At 40.3% G+C, this 24,025-nt stretch overlaps 1 protein-coding gene across 3 annotated transcripts; it reads right to left on the bottom strand.

The window, feature by feature from the left end:
* Positions 1 to 286: 286 nt before the first annotated feature.
* On the bottom strand, positions 287 to 22,714 carry scel (sciellin). 3 transcript variants are annotated; one of them, XM_023981459.2, is made up of 24 exons: positions 22,620 to 22,714; positions 18,847 to 18,914; positions 16,911 to 17,019; positions 16,610 to 16,672; positions 16,233 to 16,310; positions 11,438 to 11,473; positions 11,105 to 11,152; positions 10,978 to 11,010; positions 10,805 to 10,852; positions 10,549 to 10,623; positions 10,391 to 10,462; positions 7,514 to 7,582; positions 7,261 to 7,326; positions 7,109 to 7,156; positions 6,844 to 6,912; positions 5,265 to 5,315; positions 5,094 to 5,144; positions 4,773 to 4,841; positions 4,125 to 4,181; positions 2,337 to 2,393; positions 2,126 to 2,197; positions 1,370 to 1,487; positions 1,018 to 1,120; positions 287 to 860 (listed from the first exon to the last, which is right to left on the bottom strand). In XM_023981459.2, the coding sequence occupies exons 2-24, from the start codon at positions 18,887 to 18,889 to the stop codon at positions 844 to 846; spliced, it is 1,452 nt and encodes a 483-aa protein (XP_023837227.1). In that variant the 5' UTR covers positions 18,890 to 18,914; positions 22,620 to 22,714; the 3' UTR covers positions 287 to 843. The 3 variants fall into 3 exon arrangements, with proteins under 3 accessions (XP_023837227.1, XP_023837230.1, XP_023837229.1); XM_023981462.2 differs by having other exon boundaries at positions 1,370 to 1,478; XM_023981461.2 differs by lacking the exon at positions 22,620 to 22,714 and adding an exon at positions 21,054 to 21,111.
* Between the last annotated feature and the right edge of the window lie 1,311 nt (positions 22,715 to 24,025).

The raw sequence follows: 24,025 nt of genomic DNA, 5'->3' as shown, positions 1-24,025 counted from the left end.
CAGCGTTTGTGTCAAAAAGACACGGTATTGAGGATACTGCGGAAATGATTCTCTCCTCCATGTGTCCAATCTGCAAAAGTCACCTGCAACAGTATAGTTGCCTAGCTGCGCAAAATGTTATGCAGCAGTGATGTGATGCAAGTGCACAGTCGGTGTGTTCGAAGCGTTACATTGGGGTGCGTTCAGTTCGCTTGAGCATTTGCTAGATTGCTTAACGCTTTGTACTGAGCGGTATGTTTACTCAAAATGCATACAAATACCGTACTTGAAAGAAAACATCAAACTGTTTTGTGTAACTTCTGTCCAAATTTTAATAAAGAATTCTTAATATTTTTGTATTGCACACACAACCAACCCCCGGCCCTAATTATTGCACCATTTGGATATCTCACCTTAAGCCTATTTTGGTAGCCTGAATACCTGTGAAATATGTTGATTATGGAGACAAACAGCTGGCTGAGACAGGTAAAAAAAAAAAAATGGCTTACATGCATTTACTGTGGATGTTTAACCTATTATGATTCAGAGACAGACTCAATTAATTATTGGTTACTAAAAGTAAAAAGAGATTTAAAAAAAACATGCTTACATATCCCATATAGTATATTCATGTATGAAAACATTAACTGTCAGTGTAGTTTTTATGTAAAAGATTAATATCCTCTCCATTTTATAAACACAAGAATTCATACCTAATTCTGAAAAATATGCTATTTTTCAACCACCATACATTTCCGTACCTATATAAGGAGGACCCATGTCACCAAAGTGTAATTCAAAACTTCAATCTATTTAAACGGCCATAGAATAAAGACCCCGTCTTCATCCGCGTGAACTTGAGGATCAACGATGCCATTTTTCTGTAAAATAAAATATGTGTTACCTCAGTGACCCAAAATTAAGCAAATCAATTGAAAGACAGTAAATTCTGACCCATCATTTGTGAAATATTGATACGGTGTATACAGTAGATCATCAGTATGAGCTTTAGTTGTGTGTGTTTCTAAACGTGCTTACCTCTGGTGACTTCGAAGCAGCGCTCACAGTGCACGGTGCGTCTGTAGACCCACATACTGTCCCCTGCCTTGAGATGGCCCAGGTCACTGCTACACACCTCACACTGAGGACACAGAGACACACAATGTCAGATACTCTCATTAGGCGAAGAAGAAGATCATGATGCATGTGTATTGATTGCTACATCTCAAGGCAGACACAGAGTCCGATAATCTCAACGAGAAGATGTGCAAATGTAACATATTTATATCACAATATTGCAGATCTGATAAGAAGACCGAGGCCTCTGTACACACTCAGGCGTGGATACTCAAATATTAGATTATAGTGTTCATATTTCAATAGTGTTTACCTTAAAGCAGGTAGTGTGGCAGTTGATCTTCATATCCTCCAGCACCATCTTGGGGTCGGAACTCATGGGCTTACGGCAGTAAGAGCACAGGTCTCTCTCCAAAACAGTCCTAGAGGGACTTATCATCATCACATGGATGTATGAGAGAGCACGCATGGACCTCATGTAAGGCCAAGCAGCATCAGCTAGGGGAGTTATTTTATCAAAACCATCAGCGCCTTTTTATTTGTGGATAGATAACTATGTCATATGTTCTAACTATGATATAGGTCTGTTACAACTGTTATATGGAATAATAACCATAGAATACATGTTTTTGTTTGTACATGTGATGGCTTAATCATGTGCACAGTCATAGAGGAAAACATGGATAGAAATAGCACAGTTTGAAAGCATGGTGATTATGACAGGAGATGACGGGATTCTTGAAAGTTGGGACAATCCTTGTGCTAATGAAATTAGCCCTGGAGCATTATATTGTGCTGTAAAAAAAATATATAGTATATTTGTTTGAAAATGTGTATTACATATTTAAATAATCTAATGTTAGAATTAAATAATCAAGGCCTTTAAACATTTGTTGGACAATAAATATAAAAAAATGGAATGCCTTTTATGGTGTCTGACGGAGTTGACAATAATTTTATGAAAAAAAATAAGAATTAGGAGGTTGTTCCTTTATATGGTGTAAAAAGTAGAGCTTGTCCCGTCTTTCAGGAATCCCATATGAGATGATATGCATTCCTGAAATCTCACCTTTCAGGAGTAGAATACACCGTCTTGGTGGATTTTGACATGAGAGAATCGAACAGATCGTCATCAGCCCGGCTGAAGATGAGAATGGAATAGTTCAAATACAGTTTGTTACATGTATTCTTCAAAATGGATGTCGATGGTGGCCTAGAGGTGGTCTAGTTCATTTACATGTAAATCACTGCCAGGTAGGAGCCGATTAATACTACCGTACCTGCTGTCCTTGTAGGTAGTAGACGTGGTGTAGACCATGGGGCTGGTGACACTGACACTGGTGTAGTAACATAATATATATTGTCACATAAGAAAAATCACAACCATTTACATTTCAGTCATTCAGCAGACGCTCTTATCCAGAGCGACATACAGTTAGTGCATTCATCTTAAGATAGCTAAGTGGGACAACCACATATCACAGTCATAGTAAATGTTTTCTCAATAAAGTAGCTATCAGCAAAGTCAGAGATAGTAAGGCGGGGAAAAAGTCAAGTGCGAGAGTTCACAAAAGCATTTTTTTGGCTGAGGGGGGGTTGGGGTGAGAAGGGGGTGCATTGGGATTATTTCAAATACTCTTTGAAGATGTTTTCGAAAGATGGGCAGGGACTCTGCTTTCCTAGCTTGAGGGGGAAGCTAGTTCCACCATTGGGCTGCCAGGACAGAGAAGAGCTTGGACTGGGCTAAGCGGGAGCTGCCCTCCCATCGGGGTGGGAGGGCCAAGAGACTAGAGACCAGATGGAGTGCTCGGGTTGGGGTGTAGCGTTTGAGCATAGCCTGAAGGTAGGGAGGGTCAGTTCCTCTTGCTGCTCCGTAGACAAGTACTACGGTCTTGAGGTGGATGCGAGCTTCGACTGGAAGCCAGTGGAGTGTGAAGAGGAGCAGGGTGACATGGGAGAACATGGGAAGATTGAACACCAGGCGGGGCTGCAGCATTCTGTATAAATTTCAGGGGTTTGATGTGGAGTCCAGCGGAGTCCAGCCAACATCGAGTTGTAGTAGTCCAGACGAGAGATGATAAGTGCCTGGATTAGGACCGGSGCCGCTTCCTGTGTGACGAGGAGGGAGTGAAAGGATAGGTCCTCCGGGAAGTTTAGTTTTCCCAATTTTTCACTCAGCTGTCCACAGACCTTTTCTGTAAGCTCGCAATGAGTCACTCAGCCACGGAGCAGGACGGGAGCGCCGAGCCGGCAGTGAGGAGCCCCGAGGGAGTCATGGGATGCGGAATAGGAGGAACGTAGGGTCGAAGAGGCAGAATCAGGAGACAGGAGGGAGAAGGATTTAGCAGAACAGAGAGATGATAGAATAGAAAAGGAGAGAGTAGTGGTAGAGAGAGAGCGAAGATTGCAACGGCACATGAGCATCTGGGTAGGAGCTGAGTGGCTAGGGTTGGAGGAAAGGAAGACAGAAAAGGAAACAAAATAGTGATCATAGATCTGGAGGGTAGTGAGAGTGAGGGTAGTGAGAGTAGTTGGTCGAACAGACTCTAGTAAAGATGAGGTCAAGTGTACTGCCTGCCTTGTGAGTGGCATTGGCTTTGAAACTATGTTTAGTGAAAAAGATAGATACAATCCCAGGCATGATGCCATTAATCATTTCATCAGATTCATTTAAAGGGCTACATACCTGTTGCTGGCTTGCTGGAGTAGCTTTTACGGGTGTTGGTTGAGGTGTAGTCCTCACTGTGTGTGAGAAATATGGGGGGATTGTAGGTTATTTTCAAAGTCTTGTGAGGATTTATGGCGGTGTAAAACCCATTTTTATGGTTTTTCTCTTAATTGAGAGAAAAACTTAGGTGTGTTAAAAATAGTGATTATAGATCTGGAGGTAGTGAGAGTGAGGGTAGTGAGAGTAGTGTCGAACAGACTCTAGTAAGAATGAGGTCAAGTGTACTGCCTGCCTTGTGAGTGGCATTGGTTTTGAAACTATGTTTAGTGATAAAGATAGATACAATCCCAGCATGATGCCATAATCTTTTCATCAGATTAATTTAAAGGGCATTACATACCTGTTGTCTGGGTTGCTGGAGTAGCTTTTACGGGTGTTGGTTGAGGTGTAGTCCTCACTGTGTGTAGGAAATAGGGTGGGATTGTAAGGTTATTTTCAAAGTCTTGTGAGGATTTATGGGCTGTAAAACCCATCTCTGATGGTTTTTCTCTCTATTGAGAGAAAGACTTAGGTTGTGTTCGAGATGATTGCATTGCAGTCTGCGACAGCAGACTTACTGATTTCCAGTACGTCATCACCTTTCATCCTAGAAAGACGACTTATTATTTGTACATCAGTCAGTCTGACACCACCTACTGGACGTAGCCGTCACTTCTAATTYTGATTGAAATTTGGTTGAGTTGTCAACTATTGTGAATTCAACAAAACATTATACCATGTCATTGGATTTAGGTTAAAAGTGGGGTGAAACTAAATGCCCTTATGCTGATGAGTTTTTGCAAATCCATTGAGTGTTCCTCGTGGATTCAATGTCATACATTTTTGGGGGTTGAAATGGGATGGAAATAGTGTTGATTGAAAAATAGTGTTGTTTTTACCCGGTGAGCATTTACCCACATCACAAATTTGATGCTCTCAAACGTGCCCATATATTAGTCGGGGGCCATTGTACAGAGCATTTTGTAGTACACCATTCTACAACCATTACCTTGGCAAGGAGCTGATGGTGTGGGAAGAGGACCTGGTAGAGGAGACATCGTCACTCCTACTGTAGGAGCTGTTTGGAACGGGAGACAGAGAACGCGATATTAAGGAAGATGGCTGTGTGAATGTGAAATCTGACTGAAATGACAACAGAAATGTTATAATTTGATGTTAACTATCGGTCCAATATGCAATCCCTGGAAAGCTATAGTTATGTTGCATGAAGGACAGTAACTGTTGATCATATAAGTTGTAAACACAATATGTTGAAGAAGAATATATCATCATTAACTACTGGTTCTTGTGCAGAGGTTATCATGTTTACCTGGTGATGGTCCTAGTTGTCGAGGTCGGAGATTTCACAGTTTTGACATCCCTAAATGGAAACAAAGATTGGATACATTTTGGCTACTCACCTCACACACAGATAATGAACCRTTACTAATATTGAGAAGTATTTTGCTGAAATCGATTTTATTAAATCAGTAAAACGTACCCTTTGGGGCTGTCCACAGTGACAACTTCTTTATTGGTGATGGTTGTAGTGCTGTAAGTATAAACAATGGAAATAATATGCTCCGTTTGAGTTGATCTACAAATATCACATGATGAAACCAAATGTTATATACTGTGGACCACTTGAGTGTTCAGATGATAATAATGTTTAGCTTTAATAATGTTTACATACTGTTTTACCAACTTTATATGTATTATACTGCATTCTAGAAATGGTTCATGTGCACCTTTTCTATTCACATACTGTCCATACTGTCTATACACACCATTCACTACATATATATTTACAGTATATTCCAAGCTAATTTCCTGCACTTCTATMAAWWWWWTTCATGGGGTTTTGTACTATGTATTTAAATACTGTATTCTCAATATTATTATTTAATTAATCCTTCTAMMYYCCYMCCCCCCYTMAAAGAGTTAGATGTACTATWGTAAAGTGGTTGTTCCACTGGATATCATAAGGTGAATGCACCAATTTGTAAGTCGCTCTGGATAAGAGCGTCTGCTAAATGACTTAAATGTAAAATGTAAATGTAATTAATATTAGTAAAAGTGTTTATACACATTGCATATTTATTTATATACTGGATTCTTGACATAGCTCACTCTAATATATCTACTGCTGTGCATATCTTGTGTAAATTAATCCGGTGTATATACTGTCCTGACTCTCCTGTGAGGATCCAAAGATCAGGTTGCAATGGATCAGTGTCTACAGAGCCCTCTCACCTACAGAGGGGAGGAAGGACTGGTGTGGGGGTTTTATGACACCTCACGTCAATCGTAAATTGTCATCCTCCAGACCCTCCTAAAAGTCTTAAATTAAGGCGCCTGTCTCGGTTAGCTGTGTCTTGCACGCTTCTGTGGAGATCCTCATACAGTTTGCCGTTCTTCTCTGCTTTCTTAATCAGTCATCCTCCAGCGTTGATATCCAACCCTCTGCCTCATCTAGCCTCTGTAATACGCCCAATACACCTTCTTGCATATCCATCTGCGATCGCATGACCTGAGAAACATTCGATTCAAGAATGGTGCTGACTACCCATTTCTTCCATGGCCTTCTGTAGGGATGATTGCAAGGCCGACAACATTGCTGGGTTCTATGTTCTGCTTGTTCAAGGTCATGCTTGCTGAAGTGCCTAGCAACAGAGCTAGCCCTGTTAGACGTTGCGCTAGCGATTGTGCTACGTGTACGTGCTGAAGCTGAATTCAACACAGACATTGTTGAAATACTTCGATAAAACAAATAAAAATAACTTTCCCCTCAAAAACAATGATACTAAATTGACTATGTTATCRAACTTTGATGAAATTGGGGGGCTTTTATCGGGAGGCTCCTTTCAGACAGCCACCTTGCTTCGCAGCATCACATGTCTCAATATTGAAAAATATAGATTATTCTAGCTTGTACTGAATGAAATGTATTATATTACACAGGTACCGTAGGAGTTTATTGGATTCAACAGACTTCTTAGTGAACCTTTCAAGTTCAATACAGAGTGCAATATCCTGCAGTATCTGGAATAACATGAACACCTCCCCAAGGGAGACCTTACCTGGCAGGGGAGGAGTAGCGAGAGTTCATGGATGTCGGCAGGAGAGAATCAAAGAGGTCATCCTCAGTCCTGTGAAGATTACACTTATACTCTAATTATATGCATTATTAAATTATGTTCAATGTCAACACCGTTATAACAATTTGAACACCGAAGTCATTATCGTTAGCTAAATGGATTTTTGCACCAAAAGAATTTGACAGAAGGGACAATATGAAAATAATGGACCAATCCAAGGCCTTCAATTGAAGGTCAGTATGCTTACTTTGAGGAAGTCCTCTTTGGGGCAGGGGGGGGTTTCTTCCTGCCATCTCTGAATGAAAAGGAATGTGTTTTTAGGGAAATATAGTATTTCATTACGGTTCAGAAAAAGTCGTTCACATTTTGTGTTTAGTGCATATCGCTGCTCAAACTCACCCAGAAGTGCTTTCCCTTTTAGTGGTTTTCTGTGTCACAGTGTCTGTTTTGGAGACACTTGTCGTGCTTGAGAAACATGGAAGAAATGGATCAATATGTTGACCAATATTCATCAACACTAGTTCATTGGTGTATGTGGACACAACCAAATYAAGTAGGTATGTGAACGTTTTTTAATCGCCTTCTAAAATCTTTCAATCTTTAATGTGAATGTTTATCTATTGATGAAAAAATGGTTAAACAAAGATCTTACCTGTCTGGGATCAAGTATTCAGTTTTGACGGATGTTGGTTTCAGACTACTGACTAGCTGATTCTCAGTCCTGCCAAGATAACAGTAACTTATTTATTATTACCCAGATACTGCATGGATTGAATTGACTATATTGTTTGGAGATTATACAGACATACAGTATAGTACATGTTACACATCCTATGTTATTGTGTCACTATGAGCCTTGTCAAGCCTGATTTTACACTTTGGTGGTCACTTTGTTTTGGCTTTGAAGGTGGTGTTCTATGTAAAGAATATGTTATTGTTACCGCTACCATTACCCGTTACCATTGCAGTTACATTACTTTTACTGTTACTGTTGCATTGTTACTCTTACTGTTAAATCTCTGCAAGATTTACTACAGCTGCGGAGGGGGGGTTCTAAGCTGACATGTGGAATGGTTTTAAGATGGTCATACAATGGATCATTCAGCTATTTGATTTAGAATTCTAGGACCCCTTTAGGTATAAAAAAAGTAAACAAATGATTTGATAAAATATAGAATTTGGCCTTCACTTTMTTTTTTMTTTTTTTCACCTTTATTTAACCAGGTAGGCTAGTTGAGAACAAGTTCTCATTTGCAACTGCGACACTACCATAATGCATTGAATAACAAATTCATAAATGGCTAAAAAATCTTAAGGACTACGGTTTTGGAGTGTCTGTCTTATATCTAGGAGATATAAGAAAGCTCTGGAAATATATATATATATTTATCCGGCCGTGATTGGGAGTCCCATTGGGCGGTGTACAATTGGCCCAGCGTCGTCCAGGTTTGGACGGGGTAGGCCGTCATTGTAAATAAGAATTTGTTCTTAACTGACTTGCCTAGTTAAATAAAGGTTAATTGACTGACGAGTTTCAGAAGAAAGGTCTTTGTTTCTGGCCATCTTGAGCCTGTAATYGAACCCACAAATGCTGATGCTCCACATACTCAACTGGTCTAAAGAAGGCCAGTTTTATTGCTTTGTTAATCAGAACAACATTTTTCAGCTGTGCTAACATAATTGCAAAAGGGTTTTCTAATGATCAATTAGCCTTTTAAAATGATAAACTTGGATTAGCTAACACAACGTGCCATTGGAACACAGTAGTGATGGTTGCTGATAATGGGCCTCTGTATGCCTATGTAGATATTCCATAAAAAATCTGCCATTTCCAGCTACAATAGTCATTTACAACATTAACAATGTCTACACTGTATTTCTGATCAATTTGATGTGCAAAAAATTTGTTTTTCTTTTTTAAAGTAAAAAAAGTGACCCTAAACTTTTGAACGGTAGTGTCTATATATATGATTTTGTTTTACACATATTTTTTTTTTTTTTGGGGTTAGGCATAAAACTACCTCCATAATTCCATTACATTTTTATACCGGTACTGATTACCTTCAGATGTTTCCCATGACACATCGTGTTCGTGAGAATCTCCCCTTTCCACAGTGGGGTCCCAGTAGTTTGTAACCCAAATGGTTTGGACGCTACAAACAGAAGTTGGCACATCGACGCTACAGACGTTTCATGAGAAGACCAATTTTCATAGTCTGACAAACACTGCAGTAGCTTGGCCACCTTCCACTGCACATGCGGAAGGCCACCATAGATGGATGTGGTAGATTGAGACACAGTCCATGCAAAAAAACAGATACAGTATCTCTAGATTAAATTGATTTTGATGGGGAATTTCTTATTATGTTACTTAGATTGATGCACCGGTGCGTCAATAGACTCTAAGGGGGTTACTTATTATATCATTATGAACCTTGTCAAGTCTGATCTTACACTTTGGGGGTGGTCACTTTGACTTCTTTGACAAAATACAATTACAAAATAATATAAAGATCAAGTGTACCAAAATTAACTACAAAATATATTTATTTAATTAAAATACAAGTATTTTGTATTTCAAAAATATGTGAATTTTAATTAACAGCAACAACATTCTCAGTATGGCTTTGAAGGTGGTGAGTAGGGTGTCTTATGTAATTCATTTGGACAAATCATGATTTCACAGGTGCTCACATCTTTTGAATTTCGGAAGGGGACATTTGGCCCATAGACTCACCAAAAACGGGCTGAGAGTTTTTGTTTAGAGCGTTAGAGAGGACACTGCTTCGCTTGTCTAACACGTCTCACCCCAGAACTAAATCGTGCATCTCACGCAATTACGCAAACACTACAGAACGGTACTTCAAAGCTTCACTCTACGAGTAGATGTTGCATGTCTGTCTACAGGCCTGCTGTCAGCTCTGACACCAATCTGCCTACCACTGACATGACAATGTCTCTTAGATGCAGCAGGGAAAAGAAAATACCACTGGGGGTAAAAAATATGTGTGCTCGTATATATGTCTCTGTGTGGTAAGCTGCAGCAGGAACATGATTGTATGATCAATGGGCCTGTCTGGGTCCTCTGCCGACACAGGTAAACATATTCTCCCTGCAATCCCTCACAGGCCTATCACAAGCTTCTCATATATAGCATAATGGTTATTTATAGTACAGGCCATAGATGTTGTAATATTGTGTTGTATTAAGATTACTTAATTCGTCAATTGTACACAAGGTCTAACCAAATTTTGACTTGTCCCAACCCCTCCAAAAGACACCCACACATATACAGGTTGGAGCAGAGGGCTGTCACACTGGGTACCCGTGGACCAGTAGTTGTGGGGGGTTAAGTGCCTTGCTCAAGGGCACAAAATAGCATCTAGGATTTTGATACAGCAAGCCTTTGCCAGCACTTCCGGAAAGATTTTTCCGACCCGGATTCAAACTGGCAACCCTCCCGTTCCTGGCTCGCCTCTCTAACCACAAGACTATCTGCCACCCCTATTTTCAAAGGGTACAGTTTTACCCTTTTCTGGAGTTGAAGACCCGATCGGTGAAGCTCTCAGTGTTGGTGGTGGGCGATTTCACAACTGGGGATCTGTAAACAGAACCAAGAATGTTTATGTACATCCTTTGATGGGGAATAGTAAAGATAAACCAGGTGTGCGTATGTAAATGCCATACCTGCTCACACTCTGGCTTGTGGAGATGGTAGTCTCGGTAGTTGTTCCACCTTTGGTGGTGATAGTTGTTGTGGTGCTGAAGGAATGAATTCAACAGAATATCAAAACATTAAAATGTTACTGTGTCACCTTTGATTGCAATACGTTTATAAAGGTGGTGAATAAACTTGGCCAAGGCTCCCTTGCATAAGAGATGACTAGCTTGCCCCCCCCCCACTCCCCCCAAAAAAGGAAAAATAAAAMAACTAATGATCTACCTTGTTTTCTTAGGTTCCTCTGTGACTGTTGTTTTAGAGACAGTGGTTCTGTAATGACATTACATTAGTAGAGGCTGAATATGAGACATTTCATGGATAACACATTTTATTACACAAACTATTCAGTATTGCACAAGCACAACTGGGATTCATTATCATATAGGGTCACCTACGTCTTGAGAGAATCTGACTTCGGTGGTGAGGTACTGTAACAAACAAAAGGCAGCATTTAGAGATAATCTCTTTCACAACAGCTAAATATCCACTTACAGAACAATTCTGTTCATATTCAAACATTACCTTTTTGTGTAGGATGTGCTAGTACGTCCATAAGTTGAAGGCAGGGTGCTACATCAAAAGGGGAAATTCCATTTTATTAACACTAATATAACTCCTAACTGAGTGGACAAAATTTGAGCATGGGTGTCATAATTGTGTAATTTTCTGGTTGGAATCTGTTTTTCTGGTTAAAGTGATGTCAGATAACCAGATTATAACCAGGTAAAGACATATATATTTTTCAAGTTTACAACCTGACCATTGCGTCTTTTCAAGCAATCTTGCCTACTGGGAACATATTACTGCAACAAGTAAAGGTGTGAGTTCTGTAAAGGAGGAGAAAAGCCTACTGACCTGCCCTTGCTCAATTCATCCTGACTCCCACCAAATCTGCAATCCGTCAGATGAGTTTTAGAGTGCATATCATCAGTCAGGGCAAGTGTTCACCCCCTTGGATTTTTTTTGCATTACAAAGTGGGATTTAAATGGATTTTTGTGATTTACTTCTATAAATAATGATATAAATGTTTACAAATTAATAAAAAATGTATAACAAAAATGTCTTGGTTATGTAAGTATTCACCCCTTTTGTTATGGCAAGCCTAAATAAGTTCAGGAGTCAAAATGTGCTGAACAAATCATATAATAAGTTGCATGGACTCACTCTGTGTGCAATAACATGATTTTTGAACGACTACCCCATCTTTGTACCCCACACATACAATTATCTGTAAGGTCCCTGGGTCGAGYTGTGTATTTCAAGCACAGATTCAACCTCAAAGACCAGGGAGCTTTTCCAATGCCTCACAAAGAAGGGCACCGATTTWAAAAAAAGTACAACAAATTAAAAAGCAGACACTGAATATCCCTTTGAGCATGGTAAGGTTATTAGTTAGGCTTTAGATGGTGTACCAATACAGCCTGTCAATAGAGATACAGGCGTCCCTCCTAACTGAGTTGACGCAGAGGAAGGAAACCGCTCAGGAATTCCACCATGAGGCCAATGGTGATTTTAAAACAGGTTCAGAGTTTAATGGCTGTGATGGGAGAAAACTGAGTGTGGATCAACAACATCATAGTTACTCCACAATACTAACCTAAAGGACTAAGTGAAAAGAAGGAAGCCAATATAGAATAAAAAAATATTCCAAAACATGCATTGTGTTTGCAACAAYGCACTAAAGTAATACTCCAAGATGTCACTGAGTACCACTCCCCATATTTTCAAGCATGGTTATGGCTGCATCATTTATTTTCTTTAAAAAAAAACTTTTGGGATTATGTATGTATTGTTAGGTATTACTGCACTGTTAGAGCTAGAAACACAACCATTTCGCTGTCCCTGTGATAGCATCTGCAAATCTACAGTTGAAGTCGGAAGTTTACATACACTTATGTTGAAGTCATTTTAAAACTCATTTTTCAACCACTCAAAAAATTTCTTGTTAACAAACTATAGTTTTGGCAAGTTGGTTAGGACATCTACTTTGTGCATGACACACGTAATATAATTCACTGTATCACAATTCCAGTGGGTCAGAAGTTTACATACACTAAGTTGACTGTGCCTTTAAACAGCTTGGRAAATTCCAGAAAATAATGTCATGGCTTTAGARGCTTCTGATAGGCTAATTGACAATTTGAGTCAATTGGAGGTGTACCTGTGGATGTATTTCAAGGCCTACCTTCAAACTCAGTGCCTCTTTGCWTKACATCATGGGAAAATCAAAAGAAATCAGCCAAAACCTCAAAAAAATAGTAGACCTCCACAAGTCTGGTTCATCCTTGGGAGCAATTTCCAAATGCCTGAAGGTACCACGTTGATCTGTACAAGCAATAGTATGGAAGTATAAACACCATGGAACCACGCAGCCGTCATACCGCTCAGGAAGGAGACGCGTTCTGTCTCCTAGAGATGAACGTACTTTGGTGCGAAAAGTGCAAATCAATCCCAGAACAACAGCAAAGGACCTTGTGAAGATGCTGGAGGAAACAGGTACAAAAGTATCTATATCCACAGTAAAACGAGTCCTATATCGACATAACCTGAAAGGCCGCTCAGCAAGAAAGATGCCACTGCTCCAAAACCGCCATAAAAGAGCCAGACTACGGTTTGCAACTGCACATGGGGACAAAGATCGTACTTTCTGGAGAAATGTCCTCTGATCTGATGAAACAAAAACTGTTTGGCCATCATGACCATTGTTATGTTTGGAGGAAAAAGGGGGAGGCTTGCAAGCCGAAGAACACCATCCCAACCGTGAAGCACGGGGGTGGCAGTATCATGTTGTGGGGGTGCTTTGCTGCAGGAGGGACTGGTGCACTTCACAAAATAGATGGCATCATGAGGTAGGAAAATTATGTGGATATATTGAAGCAACATCTCAAGACATCAGTCAGGAACTTAAAGCTTGGTCTCAAATGGATCTTCCAAATGGACAATGACCCCAAGCATAGTTCCAAAGTTGTGACAAAATGGCTTAAGGACAACAAAGTCAAGGTATTGGAGTTGCCATCACAAAGCACTGACCTCAATCCTATAGAAAATGTGTGGGCAGAACTGAAAACGCATGTGCGAGCAAGGAGGCCTAGAAACCTGACTCAGTTACACCAGCTCTGTCAGGAGGAATGGGCCAAAATTCACCCAACTTATTGTGGGAAGCTTGTGGAAGGCTACCTGAAATGTTTGACCCAAGTTAAACAATTTAAAGGCAATGCCACCAAATAGTAATTGAGTGTATGTAAACCTCTGACCCACTGGGAATGTGACAAAATAAATAAAAGCTGAAATAAATCATTCTCTCTACTATTATTCTGACATTTCACATTCTTAAAATAAAGTGGTGATCCTAACTGACCTAAGACAGAAGATTTTTACTCAAACTAAATGTTAGGAATTGTGAAAAACTGAGTTWAAATGTATTTGGCTAAGGTGTATGTAAACTTCCGATTTCAACTGTATGTACAAGACCATGTTATGGGAATGCTTTCGTTGGCAAGAACTGGGGAGTTTTTCCAGGATAAAAAATAAACAGAATGGAGCTAAATACAGGCAAACTCCTAGAGGAAACCTAGTTCAGTCTGCTTTCCACCAGACACTGGGAGACAAATTCACCTTTTAGCAGGACAATAATCTAAAACACAAGGCCAAATCTAAACTCAGCAAAAAAAGTAACATCCCTTTTTTAGGACCCTGTCTTTCAAAGATAATTTGTAAAAATTCAAATAACTTCATAGATCTTCATTGTAAAGGGTTTAAACACTGTTTCCCATGCTTGTTCAATGAACCATAAACAATTAATGAACATGCACCTGAACGGTCGTTAAGACACTAACAGCATACAGATGGTAGGCAATTAAGGTCACAGTTATGAAAACGTAGGACACTAAAGAGGCCTTTCTGAAAAACACCAAAAGAAAGATTCCCAGGGTCCCTGTTGATCTGCGTGAATGTGCCTTAGGCATGCTGCAAGGAGGCATGAGGACTGCAGATGTGACCAGGGCAATAAATTGCAATATCCGTACTGTGAGATGCCTAAGACAGCGCTACAGGGAGACAGGACTGACAGCTCATCGTCCTCGCAGTGGCAGACCACGTGTAACAACACCTGCACAGGATCGGTACATCCGAACATCACACCTGCAGGACAGGTACAGGATGGCAACAACAACTGCCCGAGTTACACCAGGAATGCACAATCCCTCCATCAGTGCTCAGACTGTCCGCAATAGGCTGAGAGAGGCTGGACTGAGGGCTTGTAGGCCTGTTATAAGGCAGGTCCTCACCAGACATCACCGGCAACAGCGTCGCCTATGGGCACAAACCCACCGTCGCTGGACTAGACAGGACTGGCAAAAAGTACTCTTCGGTTTTGTCTCACCGRGGGTGATGGTCGGATTGACGTTTATCGTCGAAGAAATGAGCGTTACACTGAGGCCTGTACTCTGGAGTGGGATCGATTTGGAGGTGGAGGGTCCGTCATGGTCTGGGGCGATGTGTCACAGCATCATCGGACTGAGCTTGTTGTCATTGCAGGCAATCTCAACGCTGTGCGTTACAGGGAAGACATCCTCCTCCCTCATGTGGTACCCTTCTTGCAGGCTCATCCTGGCATGACCCTCCAGCATGACAATGCCACCAGCCATACTGCTCGTTCTGTGTGTGATTTCCTGCAAGACAGGAATGTCAGTGTTTTGCCATGTCCAGCGAAGAGCCCGGATCTCAATCACCTGAGCACGTCTGGGACCTGTTGGATCAGAGGGTGAGGGCTAGGTCCATTCCCCCCAGAAATGTTCAGGAACTTGCATGGGCCTTGGTAGACGAGTGGGGTAACATCTCACAGCAAGAACTGGCAAATCTGGTTCAGTCCATGAGGAGGAGACGCACTGCAGGACTTAATGCAGCTGGTGGCCACACCAGATACTGACTGTTACTTTTGATTTTGACCCCCCCTTTGTTCAGGGACACATTATTCCATTTCTGTTAGTCACATGTCTGTGGCACTTGTTCAGTTTATGTCTCAGTTGTTGAATCTTGTTATGTTCATACAAATATTTACACATRTTAAGTTTGCTGAAAATAAACGCAGTTGACAGTGAGAGGACGTTTCTTTTTTTGCTGAGTTTATATTGCAGATCCTTGCCAAGAAGACAGTGAATGTTCCAGAGTGGCCTCACGAATTTGACTTAAATCTGTGTAAAAAAATCTATGGCAAGACTTGAAAATGGCTGTTTAACAATGATCAACAACCAACTTGACAGAGCATAAATATGTTTAAAAAGAATAATGGCCAAATATTGCACAATGAAAACTTACCCAAAAAGACTCACAGCCGTAATCGCTGGTGGGGTTTCTAACATGTATTGACTCAGGGGGGTGAATACTTACTAATCAATATATATAGTAGTGTTTTATTTTTCATGAATACATATTTTTTAGCAATTTTCTTCCACTTTGACATTACAGAGTATTTTGTGTAGATCGTTGACAAAAACGTACAATTAAATCCATTTTAAATCTCACTTTGTAACAAAATAAAATATGAAGAAATCCAAGTGGAGTGAATATTTATGATATGCACTGTAGGTATAAGACACATATTGGTTCCTGTGGAGGATGACAGTGTGTGTTGTACAGTGATATTGATACCTCTTTTTTAGGGCCTCTACGGAGGACAATGTCTTGGTGGTTGTCGTTTGAGGGGATTTTGAGTCTGCAGGCTCAGCACTGTGGATGAATACGTTTGTTAAAACCATAGATCTAAGAGAGCTACTATGATTATATTGAACCTTGGATAATAACACTCATGATGTAGTAAATAGACCACAATCTTTCAGTAATGATCACATGTTTTAATTTCATTATCTTGAAGGAGATGTTTTTTCAGTAAGTATCCATGAAAATGTGTATTATTATTAGAGTGCTTCAGGTTTTCTTTGATCTATATACAAGTTGAAGCCAAGATGAGGTGATATATGAGGGAAGGGACTACAGGAGATACAGTATCAGGAAATAAGAATCTTTACCTGTCAAGAGCCTCATTGGACCGGTATTTGTTCAGAACCACTCTGCCAAAGTTTGGATCCTGGCTAAATGAGAGAAAAGAAGAGGACATGTTGAGAGGCAGTTTCTTGTTATTCGAGCAACCACTACTAATACGTTTTTTATTTAACAGTAATGACACAGCAGACATGTTTAGTCACATCCTAAACTTCTACCACACCCTACAGTAATGTTCCATTCAGATGATGGGTGGAGGTGTGTGTGTGTGTGTGGTTTGTATGTTTGTTCGTGTGGTGTGTTTGTTGTGTGATGCCAGTGTCTCACTCGACTGCTTCTTCCTGATCTGCGTTGCTCCTGATCCAACTTCTGTCCTTTAGCAGAGAAGTCTTCTTCTTGGGGTCCTCAATCGCCTGGCTGGGACTGCTGCTCTTAGCTACAACCACCACAACACCACACACAGACACAAAACATTGACAAACTGACTTATACATTGATCTTATAGAAAATATTGCAATAGACTGAACAAAAGTAGTACTGCATAATAATGACATAATTATCACAATTGAAAGTGCATAACTATTACTGTCGTCCTATTAGTACATCTAACTCAGGGACTGTCTTTGTCTTTCACCTGATCCAGTCATTCTGGTTAGTCAACACCGGTTACAATGCTGACCCCTTTGTGAGGTTATGACACTGTGAAACCGCACTCACTGTCAAAATCCACCGAGGAGTTAGGTACCCTGAGCAGCCCCTAATATTTAAATAGTGTCACTGCTGTTCAGTCCTCACACAACGGTCCTTCTGCTATAGCTCCATTAACAAAGCTTAGGGGTGGATTGGAACACAAAACATGGCTGAATGAATGAAAAATGGAGGAGTGAACAACTGTATAAGAACAGTAAAAACAGACAGCTTTTGTGAAAATCATATGTCTACCTCATTGCTGTTAGGAATGTGAAATTCCAGTTGTGTGGCACGGATAATGCTCATATGCTGTGTTATTCTGTATACAGTGCCTAGCAGAAGTCTACAGCCCCTTAAACAGTTTTCACATTTTGCTTCTTTAAATTTCAATCTAGAAAGTTATTACATTGTGATTTTTTTCCACAGCCTACTCCACAGTTATGGAAATGTTCTGCAATTAATACAAAAATAAAACAAAGAAGTCTTGATTGCAAAAGTCTCCAAACCCCTTGTGGCACACCAAATCCCACAATTTGTTGAATGAGATCCATCCGTTTGCAAAATAAATGGTTCTCATTATTTAAGACTAACTTCCCCTGTCTCTGTAAAGTGTAAAGTCCCTCAGTTGGATAGTGAATTTTAAACAAGGATTTAACCTCAGAGCCACCAATCTTTAGAAGCACGTCTGGGATGCATTTTTTAGACAGGCATAGATCAGGGGAGGTTACGAAATAATTCCAAGTCACCGAATATCCCTTTGAGTATTGTCAAGTATGGTAATTYATCTGTGGATGGTGTATCATATCACCCAGACACTGCAAAGATCTGGCCATCCTTCCTAACTGAGCTGTGAGGGAGAATGGAAACTGCTCAGGGATATCCCTATGATGCTTATAGGTCCAATGCAGATGTTTTTATCTCAATTTCAAATCATTTCTGGGTAACAATTAAGTACCTTATTGTGATTGATTGTTTTAAATTAAATGGTCAAAAAGAAACAAAAATTGCTTCTTAGCAATGAGTAATGAGCCATTTCACAACCAAGAATTTTGCTAGGACTGTCTCGGGAGTGTTCAGAGTGGGTAGGGGAAAACGGAAAACTAGCTGTAGTCAAAAGTTTGGACACACCTACTCATTCAAGGGTTTTTCTTTATCCTTACTATTTTCTACATTGTAGAAAATTATGGCTTGTGACCATCCATCTTCCCCATTGAAAACCTCTGGAATGTGATCAAGAGGAAGATGGATGGTCATAAGCCATCAAACAAAGCCGAGCTGCTTGAATTTTTGCGCCAGGAGTGGCATAAAGTCACCCAACATCAATGTGAAAGACTGATGGAGAGCATGCCAAGACGCATGAAAGCTGTGATTGAAAATCAGGGTTATTCCACCTAATATTGATTTCTGAGTTAAAACTCTTCCTCAGTTAAAACATTAGTATTGTGTTGTTTAAAAACGAATTTGCATTATCTGAGGTCTGACAACACTGCATCTATTTTGTTATTTTGACCAAATGAATGCTCTGTGCAATGGGTGTGTAGACTTTCACTAGGCACTTTACATAGTTACTTACCGGTACTGGTAGAGTAAGAACTCTTGGAGTAGGAATAAGACATGTTGATATTGTCACGTTTGTTGAATCTGGAAAAAAGGGAAATATTCTAAATTCAGTAACCATCATTCATCCACAGGGTGGTGCTATTGGTCACAATATTGTTTTGTGTTCAAGAACAAGGTAAGCCACTACTGGGAAAATATATACATTCAGAGAAACTATAGCAATGAGATGACCAGGACATGTCACCTGTCATCTTATGTAACAACTGTATTGTTATAGAGAAATATATCCAACTCCTACACAAAACCCTAAGTGTTTAGGGTTATATTTTTTCAATGTATTTCCCATCCTAAATCAACTATTATGACAGCTGACTTGCTTTAAAAAACGTTTACCATCTTGATAACATTGTCCCACAAGTAGGAGTAGTAACACCAATGACGGTAACACCAATGACAAATTTGAGCTTTTTTTTGGTAACCAATTATGTACTTTTTTTGGTCTCTTTTTGTGGGGGGGCGGGGTGTTACAGTTACAAAAACGATCAAAAACAAGTACATTACATTGGCACATCACAAACATCACAGGCATCATAAACAAACTATTAAAATCATCAATCAAAACAACTCACACCTCGGTGAACTCATTTATCATCAGGGTTTTAAAACTGCCCTAATGGCAACAGGGAATTCAAATGTAATTAATTTTGTCAGTGATTCCAAAAACGTGGAATGTTAAAACTAAAAGCGGATTTACCTAGTGCGGTGGAGATGTGAGGACCAGACAACCTTTGGATACACGATACAGTGACGCGTATTAAACTATCACCTGTGATAAAGCCAAGTGTACCATAACATCCAAAGGGTTAAGAGTAGTGGCTGTTTCATTCCAATAAATGGTGTCCCCGTAGTCAAGAACTGGCAGGAAAGTTGCCTGTACAATCTGCCTCCTGCTGTTCAGGGAGAGGCATTATCTATTTCTATAAAATGAGCCTACTTTAAATCTCAGCTTCTTAAATAGCTCATCCGTATGTTTTATAAATGTCAAATTACTATAAATCCAAAAGCCCAGATATTTATAGGTGGGAAGCTGCTCGATGAAACAGCCATACATGTGTAAGCCATCTGAAATATTTATACGGGAATTAAAAAACAGCATGCATTTAGTTTTTCTCGCATTAAGTACCAATTTTAAATCAACAAGCACTTTCTACAAGGTAACAAAATCAGATTGCGGCTCCAACATAGCCTGGTCAGCCTTAGGGGCAATAGCGTACAAAACAGTGTCATCTGTATATAGATTAATGTAACAGAGTTTATGCAGATAGACCAATATTATTTATATAAATAGTAAAGAGGACAGGTCCCAAAATCGACCCCCATGGGACACCTTTAGTAATATCAAGGTAATTTGACTTGACACCATCAGAAAGCACACACAGTGTCCAATCTGACAAATAGTTCCCAAACCACTTGCAAGACGCCTGCTCGAGGCCCATTTCAGACAATCTTTGAATGACTAGGTGATGGTCAACAGTATCAAAGGCCTTGGATAGGTCTATAAATATGGCAGCACAGTGATTCCTATGATTTAAGCAATTTTATATCAAATGTAAGACAAGCGCAGCAGCTGAAACGGTTCTGTGTCCAGTTCTGAAACAGACTGGTGCACATTAACAATATCATTTGAAGTTTAAAAAGTTTGCGAGTGATTCTAATATTTTTGCAAGAGAAGATAGTGTAGAAACTGGACGGTAGTTATCTAGGTCGGAAGGATCCCCACCTTAGTAAAGGGAGAGGACATGCGCCGCCTTCCAGATCTTAGGGACCCGGAAGCAATGTTTAAATAAAAAATGTGGGTCCAAGGTTCTCCAATGAGGGGGGAGAAAGTTGCAGTAGAAAGGGATCAACCAAATCAGCTACCAAGATCAGGGTCACTTTTTCACATTTCAGATCATTGAGGATTTTCCATCAACGGGTCGCAAATGGGATGCAAATGCCACTCCAATTCAAGAATGACCCAGAGACAATTAACATTTTTCATTTTGCTGTAACATGACGCAGCCCAACTACACAACACTCACACACGACAGACCAAACTATCTGTCTGTACTGTAGTATGTCGACATAGGCAGAATTTGCTCTTCRGATAACAACCCTTGTACACACCATGTTGTTGTACCAACAGTGACACCTACCAGTGCTCTCTAATCCCTGACTCACCAGGTAAGCCCGCAAACCTGTCTGTCTTGCTCTGCCCCCAAAGAGTGAGACACAGACACACCCTCAATGACACACCTTTGACACACCTTTGAAAGTAGAACACAGAGCTGCACATCAGTAACATTCTTCAGACCGTTCAAGATAAGGATTMTAYTCTCTCCCACTAACACCCACATTATTCGGTGCGAGCACAACCTTGACAAAACAATAGCAAGCATTTCATTAGCAGGCCTGAGTATCTGAGCTGGGAAGTACAGTATCTGCCCAGAGCCATATAATTCTCTATATATGGCTCTGTATCTGCCTATAGGCCAATAGCCGTCATTTTCGAAGGATCAGGAGTATAAATAAATATAAACTGCTGTTTATTTTATAACCACTAATTGTTTGATAGTGATTGATGGATTGGTTATTGTGACTCATACAGCTAATGTCAATCTAGAGGTGGCACTGAGATCCAGAGTAGATTATGTTGGTTATATTGTGTTACTCATTTCTAATGCATAATCAGTTTGACTCCTAGCAAAGGACTCCAGCTGTGCTTCATAACTTTAGGAATATAAAGTATCCTGCTTGTGCTGTGTTGCCAACTCATATGGTCATTGTCATGCCTGGCAAGACAGCATCACAGACAGATCAGGGACCAGGTCAGTAAATGTACCATTCCCAGTTTTAAACAACAAGGATAGGAAAACCAGCATCTAAGCTTGACGGCTGATAATNACAGACAGATCAGGGACCAGGTCAGTAAATGTACCATTCCCAGTTTTAAACAACAAGGATAGGAAAACCAGCATCTAAGCTTGACGGCTGATAATTCACTCAGATCAGATCTCCAGATGGGTGAGAGTGCTTTCACGCTTCTGAAAACACAAACATTCTAACCATAAGGATGCCCTGATGATGTGATTATGACTGGGATTGGCATAGATTGGCACAGACCGGTAGTGTTTCATGTTCACCAACGTTCTACTGGCTTATTGACATGGGTAAGTGTCAACAACAAAGAATGCTCCAACTCTGTCATATCCCCGTTGCCTCCCATTCTACATGTCACATGAGGTAAGAACAGACTGCTGCTACGATTTGAGATGGATTAACAGCTCACATTATGAATATAGAGATTTTTAAAAAGCTTTGAAATAGGCATTATTTATAGATAATTTTAAGAAATTAGACTATATTTTCAAAGTTCATGTCAATGTAAAAAATATGTACATATCATTATTTATAGTCCGTATATACGACCCTATTCATGACAGAATTCTCATAACTCATTTAAATGCTCTGACAAATACATTCACACATGCAGATCATTTTGTGAACATATTGATTCAATACATTCAATTCTTACTCATTCAATACAACATACTTTCTTCTCATAGCACATTATCTTAACACAACAGCCTATGTTACAACGAACAACATACATTCAAATCCTCTCTGATATACGAAAAATGAATAACTAAACGTACATTTTATCTTTACATACCTCCAGCCTTCTTATGTTACTGAATCAAAAACACTGACTGCGTATATGATTTGGCAGAGAGACAGGCTACATACCCCTGGAAGCTGAAAGCTGGTCCGCTCACACGACAGATATTCAAAAGTTTGACTAGCGCCTAGGTACTCTTACAAGTCTATCAGTCACTAGTTTAGTAACTTGTTATTACGCCTTTCTTTATTCTCTATCCCTGTTTTTGAACTCCAGGGAGGGGACACCAAACTGGCCAATGGCACCCGAGGGTGTGGCCTCAGAGACATCTCTTTCTCTCTCTCTCTTTCTTTCGTCATCGTCGCACTCCACTGATTGCTGTATGTATTGTTTGGGGTTTCACAGAGAATGGAATCAGCTAGGTGGAGTAGAGTAGGAGGAACACCTCTAAGGTCACCAGCTTTTGCCTCAACAGGAATGTATGAGAAGCATAGCCCTACAGTGGATGTGAGTGTCTATGGGCCATTTTTCATGTTTTATATCATACAAGATATTTGAACACCTGTCATCAACTAAATTAACTATCTTGTGAGGCAAGAAATACAGATACCAGTTATGTTCTGCCTCACACAACAGAAAAAGGAGGTAGCCAAGGCTTGTGCAAGGCTACTTACTACTTATATCTACTGTATGTAATACAGTACATAGGGCTAGTACCTTGCTTCAGGTTTTCTTTGCACTGTTCTGGCGACTGCAGTGATGCACTGCAACTGGTCCATCCGACGGAAGGCAGCAGCAACTGGCCCTTCCAACAACGACGCAACTTCGGCAGCTGCATCAGGTCCTGATCAACCCGCACTGCGATCCTGTGATCATCCTCGGGGCCGGTGTATTTATTCGAGGTATTCGAGGTACTCCTCGCTCTTTTGTTTGTGTCTCAACCCTGTGTTTTGTATACGTGTCTGTTTGGTCTTCGTCCCTGTGCCTTTACATGGCACACTGTAATTGGGTAAAGAAATTTAAAAAACTATTATGCATTCCTGCGCCTGTCTCCCGATCCCGATCCCTTCATACCAACGTGACATAATGAGAATGTGGAATGCAAACAAGCCAGGACAGCCAAAGGTATTTGCAAAGGTAAGTACAATCCCCTCTTGAGAAAACAAAATCACCAATACACAAGCCAAGTGCTCCTCAAACTTTTCACACCCTTGCAGTCAGTTCATTGGCATGGGGGTGAGGAGCTGTTAGTGTACTCTTCAAGCCTATTCTTTCTATTGATGGCAGTGCTTGTCTACTCAAGGTGCTCATACACAACAATACACTAGACTGTCTGCAAGTCAAACCCCCTCAAACCTTTCACACCCTTGCGGTCAATTTTTTGGCATAGGGGAGAGGGGTTGTTAGTGTACACTTCTAGCCTATTCTTTCTATTGATGGCAGTGCTTGTCTACTCAAGGTGCTCATACACAACAATACACTAGACTGTCTGCAAGTCAAACCCCCTCAAACCTTTCACACCCTTGCGGTCAAT

This window comes from Salvelinus sp. IW2-2015, linkage group LG36 (genome assembly GCF_002910315.2).
Source record: "Salvelinus sp. IW2-2015 linkage group LG36, ASM291031v2, whole genome shotgun sequence".
NCBI classification, from domain to species: Eukaryota; Metazoa; Chordata; class Actinopteri; order Salmoniformes; family Salmonidae; genus Salvelinus; species Salvelinus sp. IW2-2015.
Note: the sequence above shows the minus strand (reverse complement) of the source record. Positions and strands in the feature narration are given on the sequence as shown.

Bases quoted from the DNA above. Each gene is read 5' to 3' on its own strand.
- scel (XM_023981459.2), bottom strand. From the start codon at position 18,889: ATGTCTTATTCCTACTCCAAGAGTTCTTACTCTACCAGTACCG. The intron at 7,327-7,513 runs GTAAGATCTTTG...ATGTTTCTCAAG, and splicing joins GAATACTTGATCCCAGACAG to CACGACAAGTGTCTCCAAAA. The intron at 2,394-4,124 runs GTATGTAATGCC...TTACTACACCAG, and splicing joins TCCAGCAACCCAGACAACAG to TGTCAGTGTCACCAGCCCCA.